The sequence below is a fragment of the Argiope bruennichi genome, chromosome 7, assembly GCF_947563725.1.
Source record: "Argiope bruennichi chromosome 7, qqArgBrue1.1, whole genome shotgun sequence".
Taxonomy (NCBI): Eukaryota; Metazoa; Arthropoda; class Arachnida; order Araneae; family Araneidae; genus Argiope; species Argiope bruennichi.
This window is the reverse complement of record NC_079157.1, coordinates 57,088,336-57,100,372: the sequence shown is the minus strand read 5'-3', so window position 1 is coordinate 57,100,372 and position 12,037 is coordinate 57,088,336. Positions and strand designations below refer to the sequence as shown.

Below are 12,037 nucleotides of genomic sequence, written 5' to 3'. Positions count from 1 at the left end.
CAGTAACGATCCGATTTTACCAAAACAGCTGTTCGGGTAGAAGCGCTGTTACTGGCTTATATGCAATTCACCCTCCAGTGAGTCGAAGGGGAGACGAACGATATGGCATTAAGTGGTGGTGTATTAAGTTATTAGTAGCTGTTGTCTTAATGGGCCTATACCCTATTTGAGTAGCGCCAAGCGTTATGGCGAGCGTTTGTGAGTGCTGATGGGCCAAGTGTGTCGTGCGACTTTGGGTTGCTGCGTCACGTGAGTCTGACGACTTTGGTTTTTGCTGCGTCAAGTGAGTCTGACGACTTTAGTTACGGGTAGAAGGCACCACAACAGCTGTATGAAGATTGAAGGTTCAGCGTCCAAGGTCACCAATTTAGAGGTATGGGACGCGTTAAGATAGAACCTGGGACCTTTTGGTTAGCAGTCCAGTAATGATCCGATTTTACTAAAACAGCTGTTCGGGTAGAAGCGCTGTTACTGGCTTATACGCAATTCCCCACAAGGTTCTTAAAAATAGTTCATATGTTGTGCTTGATGTTTGAAAATAAGCAAATGGGCCACGGTGGCCTGGTGGTAAGGTCTCGGCTCTGTAACCTGAAGGTTTCAGGTTCGCAACCCGACTCCATCTAAGAACCGTAGTGTAAGCGGGTCTGATGCACATTAAATCTGTCCAGGTCAAACGTCCTCCCGCTGGTGTGGTGTGGTGCGGAGAGGGGGTGTCGGCTCAGGTGTCGTCATCGTCACCTGACCGCGGTTCAAAATTACAAGATCCGTCTTAAAATAGCCCTGTTGTTGCTTTAAAACGGGACGCTAACATAACTAAACTAAACAAACAATAAACAAGTAAGCAAATAATTCTTTAATTAGAATCAAAATTGAGAACGAGGTGCTTGCCAAATGGGATAAAATGAATTGGTCTCAAAAACATGAAACTTCTTAATGCATGTCTTTAATAACTACGATGAAAATTGGAACGGAATATGCATCAAAATCATTGGATCTAAAAAAAATTATTATTTCACAGCTTGATTCACTTAACTGATAAATACAATGGTGTGTTATGCAGCAAAAAACTTGCACCTAAGAATAGGTCCATGAATATAATTAAACTAAATTGCAAACAATATTACTCAAGAAATTAAAAAAAAAAAAGAGCCATATCGAACGTAGGACGCTATGCCTCAAAGATGAGATATGAGTTTATGATTATTCAAAAATCTGCATATCTCAAAAATGACAATAACATCGGGTCCAATATATGGTCTTATCACCAAATTTGTAGTTTCTCGTATTTTAGACAAAAACTACTCAAAGGTTGATTATTTGTCTTGTCGTATGTATGTGAACCAGTTCACATTAATAGAATTCGATAATTTTAACAGACCTGCAAAGTTAGGGCAATTATTTATAATCTTATACTTTCACCTGTAATTCAAGGATTCGAGAAGTGACAAGTTCATCCCGATTTCTAGCTATAGTGACGACGATCACCTATTCAGATTTAAAGATGCATAATCCACGATTTTTTGAATTACAAATAATTTTGCTATTGTAATTTTTAAATATTTGTTATTTCTATCATATTATTAATTAAAAATTATTAATTATAAAATTAATTTTAATTAATACTTAATTTAAGTAACGTGTGATTGAATTAATTTATCTATTTCAGCTTACTTCTTAAATTTGATTTTTTCAAAACTATTTATTTAATTTCTTTATTAGAGTAAACCATTTTCTGAATAATTTGAATTAAATACACAGTGGCTCAAAAAATTGAGAGTACACCTTACTTTTACTTGATAAATCTGACTTTAAATATAAATAACACCTTACCGAGAAGTGCAAACATGTTTTTATTTTTACACATGACAAATGGTTTAATTTAAGGTAAAAACAAAGAAAAATCAACAAAAAACGTCCAAAAGGGAAAATTTTAGAAGCATTTTAAATAAATGTACTCAGATTTTTACCTCAAAAAATTGAGAATACACCCATGAAATTTTTGTAATATTTCGCATACAAAGCAAATCTCAATACTTAGTTGCATGTCCTTTGGCTTTTATAATGGCCTCTAAACGTCGTGGCATCGATTCGACCAACTTTTGTGTGGTATCTGAAGATATTTTTCACCATTCTTCTTGCAACACTTGCTTTAAATGGGGTTTATTTCTAATTTTGTGCTTCTGGACTGCTTTTTCGAGTATGGCCCACAGATTTTCAATGACATTGATGTCGGGCGATTGTGGTGGTGTGTGTAATTGCTGTTTACAATGAAAAATACACCACATTTTGACATGATGTGCCGTGTGTTTCGGGTCATTATCCTGCTGGAAAATGAAATTTCCATCTAAACCCAAATTTTTAGCACTTTCCTTTAAATTGTTGCGAAGTATATCCAAGTAAACCATATGGTTCATAATGCCATCTATTAAGGCTAAATTTCCTACCTCGGATGAAGCCATACAATCCCATACCACGACGGAGTCACCACCATACTTAACTGTAGGACGTAAATTTTTTGGATCCAAAGCGGTATTAGGCTTTCTCCGTACGGTGCGGCGACCGTCACTGCCAAAAATGTTGAATTTACTTTCATCACTAAATATAACTTTCTTCCAAGAGTTATTGGTCTTCAGTTGATGAGTTTTTGCAAACTCCAAACGCTTTTTCAGATTTTGCAAACTGATGAACGGTTTCTTTCTAACAACTCGACTTTTATATCCAGCTTGTCTAATTACATTTCGCACAGTTTCAGCACTTACACTTTTGCCTATGATTTGAGAAATTTCTGCAGCAAGTTTAACTGCACTTACTTTAGGATCAAACTTGATTTCTTTCAAAATTTTCCTTTTAGTTACATCACTCAGAATACCTTTCCTTCCTCTTCCACATTTATTTTCAATCAATCCATCATTTTTAAATTTTACAATGATTTTCTGGACACAAGTGTGACTTCTACCAACAATTTCAGCTATTTCCCGATAAGATTTTCCTTTTTTAAATAATCTTAATACGAATTTTCTTACATCAATACTGGTTTCTCTTCGAGGAGCCATTTTCCAATTAAAAGTTTGACTTTAAGTTAATCTCACAAACTTAATCGCACATAAATAATTTTTCAAAAAGTTTAAGATAAGATTACGCAAAATTAGATTAAAGTAGCAATGTAAAATATTTATTAGTAATTAAACATATTTTTCGTAAGTTCGCACATTTTTCAGACAATTTTATTTTGCCGAAAGAAAAAATCGTCTGAATGGAAAACATAACAGTTACATTTTTTCACAGGAATTAATCTTTTGAAAGTTTTATTTATTGTCTGATATTTAGAATTTTTGTTTATATTCAAAATGGTGCTTTTAAAAAGGCAATGAATGGAAAGATACATTTCAGCTCTTTCTGAAGAGGTTATTCTTATTCAGAAACGCTCTAAAAGCCATGATGGAATATCATATCATGATAATTTTGATGTAGAATGATAGTTAAGAACAAGGGCTATCAAACTAAACATTTAAAACACAAAATATGAAGGTAATTTGTTCTGTACACTTCATTAAAATCGTATAAAAATGTGCGAACACCATCTGTATTCTCAATTTTTTGAGGTGAAAATCTGCATATGTTTATTTAAAATGCTTCTGAAATTTTTCCTTTTAGAAGTTTTTCGTTGATTTTTCTTTATTTCTATTCTAAATTAAACCATTTGTCATGGGTAAAAATAAAAACATGCTTGCACTTCCCGATAATGTGTTATTTATATTGAAAGTCGGATTTATCAAGTAAAAGTAAGGTGTACTCTCAATTTTTTGAGCCACTGTATATATGTCATTCTTTAAAATGTTTTAGTTCTCTATTCTACCAATAGATGGCGCCAGCAATAAACAGAATATATGCAACCACAGTCATGTCACAAGCAATTAAAAATCATCTTTATGGAATAGTGTATCGCCATATGCGAATATCGGAAAGTCAAAGTCACTCCCATGAAGTGGAGCGGTGACTTCGCACTTTGCAATGCAATGAAGCCTGACACATTCCAGTGAAGTCACCGTTCCGATAAGTTTCAGTGATATGCAATTCAATTATACGTAGGAATGAGGAATATTTTACGAGCGGTTATTACGTAACCAATATCAAAAAGTCGCAAATACCGTGATCCGATTACAGGTCTTGGATCACGATAGAAAGTAACATCGATACGATCTGTCCAATTGAAGCACTCGAACAAGAATTCAATCATGCAGAGGGAAAGTCCGTTACCCACTGAAGTGAACGGTCCGGTTATTCTTGGAATTATCGTATCATTGAATAGCATATCACTGAAACTTATCGGAGCGGTGACTTCACTGCAGTCACCGCTCCACTGCATGGGAGTGACCTTGCCTTTCCGATATTCACATTTCACGATACACTATTCCATAAAGATGATTTTTAATTGCTACTGTGATTGCATATATTCTGTTACTACGGGCGCCATCTATTGGTAGAATAGAGAACTAAACTGAACATTTTAAAGAAATGACATATATATTTAATTCAAATTTTTCAGAAAATGGTTTACTCCAATAAAGATGTATATCAAACTTATTTTGTAATAACTATAATTATATAAATAAAATTTTAAATTAAAACTTTTTAATGAATTATAAAAAAATATTTCCAGGGAAAAAAATCTTATTTACTCAAACGATCTTGAATACTTTAAACATGAAATCCATAAAAAAATGCAAATTTAGAAGCTTGATATAATTTTGATGAAATTTTAGAAAAAGAACTAATCACTAACTTAAAGAATTTTGACTTCATTAGCGAGAATGTGTGTCAGTGCAGTTTGGAGGCACAAACTATTTTGTTGTACTACAAACTTTACATAAAATGAAACACATACATTTGAAAAAAAAAATATGTGAATGTTGACCAAATTTATTCCTTCAAAACATGATTCATGTTTTATTTCATTTTAAAACATGATTTCGAGCTGGTTTCTTAGAGGATGACCAAATCAAAATGTATTTTAGAAGGTCAATGCAAAATTATAACATACAATTGTAAAAACTCTACTAACAATTGCAAATATAAAAATGATAAAAGTTTCAATAAATAAATATCTAATGAAAATAAAAATTAACTGTGCATCGACTCACTGGTTTACGATATGCCACAATTTATCGTGATAATATCAACTTTCTTTCATAAATTGATATAAAAAAAATGACATTTCTAAAATACTGATTCTTTTCGATATATCGAAAAAATGGCATATCCCTAGTCACCAGTGACTGACATAGTCTGAATGAAAAGTTCAGTATCAGTCACTGATGACTGACATGATGCTTAACATGTTAATCATTATGTTAAATCTGGAGACCTTACATAAGCAAGCAGTCTGTAAATTATGAACACTTTTATTCTAATATTGTTTAAAATTGGTAGAAATATAACTATATGAAGTCATTTGGATAAGTTCAGTAAGAAAAAAAGGGGGTTGGCTGAATTTTTAAAAAACCTGAGTTATTCCTTTACCTTAAAACATTGCATATCAAGATTTTATTATCAGTTTCATTTATGCACCCATGGCTACAAGACCAGTTTTTTTCCCAGGGGTATGGGCAATAAATTTATGAATGATCAATTTATGGACTTTCCTGCAGACAGTAACAAAATATTAAATTATTTTCAGCAAAATAAATTATTAAAAGCTTAGAAGATTCATAGACAGCTTGAAAATAAATTTTTTTTAAAAAAAGACATTGCCAATGAAAATGAATTCTGAAATTTGTTCTCTATGCTGATCAGTATTTGAGATTTTTCATGGCTTTGAAGCATTAATTATTATAATTTCTAGGAAGTATTTTAAAACTTAAAATTGTAAATATTTACTTTTATTTGTATTTCATATTTTGTACCAATAATCTAGTTTCAATTTAAATGCCATCAATCATAATTATGCAATTTTTTTAAGTATTAAATATTAAGTGTTTTAATTAATTCTTTAATCTTGATTGAAAATATATCAAATTGTCACACATTGCTTCATTTCTATTTAAAGGATACTTTTTACAAATAATTATACACATTTTTAAGAAACAGAATGTGCATTAAGTGTAATAGGAGAAAATGCTTCAGCTACCAGTTGGCATTTCCCTAGTCCCATCCAGTGTGTGCACATCTTTTTACTTGTGCCCATCCCAAAGGGCTTAAATATATCATTAAAAACTAATTTGTTATGGGGAAGCATTTTCCTATGCAGAGTAACAATGTATCACATGCTATATTAGTGCTAAATTTACAATCCGTTTTAACAACCACACTTTTTTCCCCAAAAGTATTCCACATCAACAAAAAGTTTTAAACAGCTATTAAAAGCAATTAATTTTTGCAGTAAATTAGTACCAATAATGTATTAATTCAAAATTCTTTTCCTTTTAATTACAGCAAGAAAATATTTTTCTTTTAAAGAAAGACAAATCTTACAAGGTAAGTGTTTATTAAATATATACATTAGAAGTTAAAATACAAATTCATATCTAAGACATCTACGATTATTTGAAACCAAAAAATATGAATTATAAATATAAACATTTCACACACAAGCAAATTCACATAACTTCCATTTCCATACTATGATTACTTTCTTGAAACAACTGCTTTAAAGGTCCATTACTATCATCATTATTTTCTCTTTGTTTTTCTGATGTGGAAGGAGCTTGTAAGCTATCAACACCAGCATTATCATCCCAATCAATTTTGAATCTTGTCACTCTTGGAGATGTTGCCAAAATATTTCTTTGTAACTGGAAGAATAAGGACAGAAACCATTATTGCATACTTCTAATTAATGTACAAGATTTCAAAGATAAAAAATATATCTTATTTGTCTTTAAACTATATCTATTATAAATCACAGAAATTATCCAAAAGATATAAAACAGAACAACTTTATATTTCCAATTAAGAACATTCCAAAAAAGAGAATACTGTTTTGTGATGAAACTAATGCATATGTGTGTTTTTTCTTCAATAACAAGTGTAATGTTACTACCTACATATAGAAATGTGATAACTTTAATTTAAGTCAGCATTTTAAAGGATAGATGCAGATTTGTGTGCGTTTTCTGTACATGTAACTGCACTATTCCTTAAGCAAGAATGCACTACTGGTTAAAGTTATCAAATAAAACTAGTCTATGGGAGAAATTTATTATTTGAAATGAGTATTGCATTGTTTCACATGAGCAGTAGAATCTATAAACAACACAGAAATTGGTCTTATTACTTATGATCAAATGGCAACAAATCATCATTCGAACATTTCAAACTGCTTCATGGGACATATCTATATAATTCCAGAAAGGACCCGCTGAAGTGTTTCAATTTAATTTGCTTAAGTATATTTACTTTGGCACAAGTTAAAGACTCTCTGCAGAAAAATTGAGGCTGCATGACTCAGAGGGTAAAGTGAAACTGGAGTTCAAATGATTAGAAACTAGTTAATTTCAGAACATAGAAAATTAGGAATTTTTATATATTCTGTCTAATAGCACCTCTGAAAACAAATACTTTCATAATCTTAGTTGGCTAATAATTTCTAATGAGCTTCATGAACCTTTTCAAAATGTTAAGACATCTATTTCTTATCTAATATAAACCTAAATTAAAGAAATAATCCATTTAAGTTACATATCTCATCACAAATTTGGCATGTACTGATGATATATGTAGTCACACACCATTTCAAAGTAATGAAGTGGAATCAAAATCTTAACCAATCTAACATTTTTAAAAATTAGAATTAACAAAAAATTAGAGAAGGGAAAAAAAAAAAAAAAAAAAAAAACACCCTAAGAAGAGATAGGAAACCAATATCAATTGTGTTAGGTGCACAGTAAAGTAAGGGGGGAGGATAACAAATAAATACAAACCTTATCAAACTGAGGTATTGCTGGTGGATTCTCTCTCATTTCTGGATCAGCATATTCATTGTTCACATAATATCCGACTCTGATAAACTCTTTAGATCTGTATGAACAAGTTAAGAGTACTACAGTGACACCTACAGCATCTTGAACAGGGATTTTTGTGGGATCAGGTGGATCAGCCTTAAAAAAAAAATGGATAATTACTTTATTAAAAGTGACATTGTATTCAGCATACAACAATATCCTTGCTGAAGATTTCTTTTGGTGAAATTATATAAAATAAAATATTTTTAAAAAAGGCTAATTGCCTTTTTATTAATTTTATTGTTTAAGAATAAAATATATAAGAATTATACAAAAATTCAAAATTAGCTGAATTAATAAAAATTAAAATAAATATTATATATAAGAACTAAATAAAAAAAAAAGTCTTATTAAATAATTTTTATACTTATCTACAAATTATACATTGAGGGACAAGATTGAAAATTCAATATTAAAATTATTTTAAAAAATAATCCCTAAAATTATTTTGTAGGTAGTAACTGAAATTCTTGCAGTAAAACAGATGACAGTGAAAAGTCAAGAAAAAATATCATTTATTAAACAAAAATCATTCATATAATTAAAATCAATATTTTTTTTTAACTAGCTTAAACACCATTGAAATAAGTATGTGATTTCACATATTTATTTCAAAGGTGTTTTCTTTTTTAATTTATTTATTGGTTCAATGATGATTATACTATTCTACAATAAAAAGAGAAAATGAGACTAAAAGCAAAATGCCATAAAAAGGAGAGTTCATGATCTTTCTCTTTTTGAACCAAAATTACCTGGAATACAAACATATGCCGCCCTTCAGGTACAGGCCCCACAAAGACACTGTCTAATACTTGATCATGATCTTCACTTTCTGCAGAACCAACATAAATTATTTTCCATTCCAGATCTGAAAAAAGTACTTTTGTTAGACATATAATAACATATCAGTTTACAATAAAAATAACTTTCTGATAAAAGTGAAACAAAGTCTTCATATTCATAAATAGCATATTGCAAAGAACTGCAGCAGCAATGATTCATAAACACCATTATATGCTCATTTACCTTGTCACTTTGTGACATTGTTAAAATTTATACATCACTATCTTCTCTCTTCCTTCTTGAAAACTAATGGTAGTATTTTAAAATTACAAGTAGCAATGTCAAACACAATTAAGACAGATGAAGTACTTGGCATTTTCCCAAGAAAACTTGTCTCGGGTCAATGACTTTCATAAAAGCATTTACTTTTTGATAGTTACTTCCTAGAATATTTTAAGTATATAACTAAGCCATTCTAGAAAAGGCACTTAACAAATGAAAGACTTTATGTATGTAGGAAAGAGTACATAAAACTAAATTGCAAATATAAACATTAAAATAAATGAATACAAAATGAAATTAAAAATACATATTTATATAATTAACAAAGTTTTTACTTAATATTTAGCTTGAGTAGTAAATATTATACTTACTTTCAACAGAAATGGGGAAGGGATATTCCAAACTATTACATCATTTATAATGCTCATAACTCAAAAAACAAGAAAAAAAATGCAATACTCCAATTTATGAAATAATGCTGTGTTGAGAAATATTTATTACATATTAAATACTCATTGTATGTATAAATAATCACAGAAAAAGTCAAACAAAAATATGTTAAAATTAATCTCAATTTTTAATTTCAGTTTGAAAAACTTAATTGATTACTCAGGCAAAAAAGATTAAATCCTTATGTATACATACAGCTTCAGCTAAATATAGGATTTTATTCAAGACTCACATTCTCAATATAATTCTCAGATATTATTATACCACAAAACAAATTTTTGTGCATAATTATGATTTTATCTCAAAGAATTTAATAGATAAATGAATAAATCATTTTTAAAAATCAAAAATCAGTTTCCTCCTTTTTTCCCCATTCAAATATTTGAAAATATATTTTAATTAACAATCTTTTAGATAACTACGCACACACAAAAAAATATAATCATGATATAAACTTGTTAATTTTGCAGTTAGAAATAACTACAGTAATAGGGAGCAATGTAATATATTTATGTCAAATATTCTGAATATGATCCGATATTTCCACTTCTAAAAATATACAGTATAGATATATTTTTGTACGAATAGATCAAATAGAATATATATATATATTAAATGTTCAAAAGTCACCAAATAATTCTAAAATTTACCAAGAATGACAAAATTACCACTAGCAGTAAATTATATGAAAATATAGAAAATAAAAAGTTATGGTAGTTTACTTCTTAATCTATTGCTTTTAATAATTAAAATCTATGATTTATTTTTAAAGAAGAACATAAAATTATTTAAAAAGATAATGTAACAATTGAAAAATAGAATGTGTCATTCCTTAGAAGCATATAACTTGTATTTTGTACTATCTCTAGTTTTGAAAATAAATGTGCTTATAAACCATATAATAAAATTAAGTTAATAGAACAAAGAAATATAATAAATGCTAATCAGGATGCAATTTATTCAAACAAATATTTCTAGTATGGTTAAATAACTGAAAAAACATATATATAAAAGATCACTTATTTTGATTGCAAATAAGATTAATTATAAGCATTTTCAATTATTTTATTGGATCCAATAATAAGAAATTTCAGAAATTAACAAGCTATTATTAATAAGTAATATAATTAAACATTCAGAATAACAAACACAAAACGGGAAGAAATTCCAGAAATTATATCATTATGACAATACAATCAATAGTATACAGAAATATATGTGGTTCATATGATGAAACAAAATCTGAACCAAGACAGTATAAAAATTCTAAAACATATAATTTGACAATCAATAACTGTAGTTTATAGACACATATAATAATTTATATTATAGCAAAAAATATTTTAAAGCATTTTATACAAAAATAAATGGAATTATGGTGAATTGCTTATAGTTCATTGAAAAAATCATTGAAACCCGATATAGAATTCATTGATATATTTAAAAGCAAAACAATTACCTGAATTAACAGTAAATATAAGAACTATTAAGAGCAATATAAAGCCAAAGTAAAAGTATGTCATGTATCAATGTAAGAAATATTTTTTTTAAAAGCCACATATTTAATGTATGAATGAAAAAATATAACAAATTATTTGACATGAAACTCTCACTGTGGTAAGATATACTTCATTTAACAAGAATGCAATATAACTGTTAAGAAATAAGTAGATATTCAGTTTAAATATTTGAATTAAACAATAGAAAGATTGTACAAGACAGGATACAATCAAAACAGTTGACATCTATCGAACAAATTAAATTAACCATAAGTATATACGTAAGAACGTGTAAAATAATTGATTTTATAGTGAATTAATTCTTAAAATGTATCTCCAAATACCAAGCATTTTAATAAGGTTATTCAACGAATTATTGTAATAGTTGTATATGGACATTTTTACAGTAAAAGAAATTACTTTAGGGCGAGAAATATATTTAAAAATACTGAAAATTCACCAAATAGTTCTCAATTATGTAGATATAAACAAGAGTTAAAAAAATAACATAGCATTAAGTTTATAGTATGAAACTTGTATAAATACCTTCTTTCAAGTCTTCTATGCATTCGAAAGTTACTTCAAATTGAAAAGGATTGAAAAAAGGTGATGGATTATCAAGCACTACAACGTTGCAAACGTGAACTTTAGCCATTCGCCTTTTTAATGGTATTCTAGAGATGAAATATAAAAATATCTGTTCACTACCGTAGCTCACAAGGAATTTTGCTGTTAGCAAAGGAGATAAAACCAATAGTATAACTTAAAAACTAAAAATCATCCAAAAATATTTCCACAGCAAGCGCTTGGAAACTGGCGGGAATGATAAAATTGGAAGCATTGCCAAAAGAATCAAACTATATAGTTTCAGTTTTCTAAAAAAAAATGCATTACAATTCATTTTAATAATAGCAAAAATATTAGATTCTTATTTTGTTATTTAGTAAATATTTAAATCAATTCTGTAATATGGATTTTAAAATTAAAATTGAAGTTTTAATTTAGTTTGAATAAAAATTAATC

General features: G+C 28.8%; 1 protein-coding gene across 1 annotated transcript; it reads right to left on the bottom strand.

The window, feature by feature from the left end:
* Window positions 1–6,481: 6,481 nt before the first annotated feature.
* On the bottom strand, window positions 6,482–11,843 carry LOC129976101 (histone chaperone asf1-like). Its single transcript, XM_056089484.1, has 4 exons — window positions 11,561–11,843; window positions 8,753–8,868; window positions 7,920–8,096; window positions 6,482–6,791 (listed from the first exon to the last, which is right to left on the bottom strand). Exons 1-4 carry the CDS (start codon window positions 11,667–11,669, stop codon window positions 6,597–6,599), a joined length of 597 nt encoding a protein of 198 aa, XP_055945459.1. The 5' UTR covers window positions 11,670–11,843; the 3' UTR covers window positions 6,482–6,596.
* Window positions 11,844–12,037: the final 194 nt, after the last annotated feature.

Bases quoted from the DNA above. Each gene is read 5' to 3' on its own strand.
- LOC129976101 (XM_056089484.1), bottom strand. From the start codon at position 11,669: ATGGCTAAAGTTCACGTTTGCAACGTTGTAGTGCTTGATAATCCATCA. The intron at 8,869-11,560 runs GTATTTATACAA...TACTTTTTTCAG, and splicing joins CATAGAAGACTTGAAAGAAG to ATCTGGAATGGAAAATAATT. The intron at 6,792-7,919 runs GTTTGTATTTAT...TTATTCTTCCAG, and splicing joins CAATACCTCAGTTTGATAAG to TTACAAAGAAATATTTTGGC.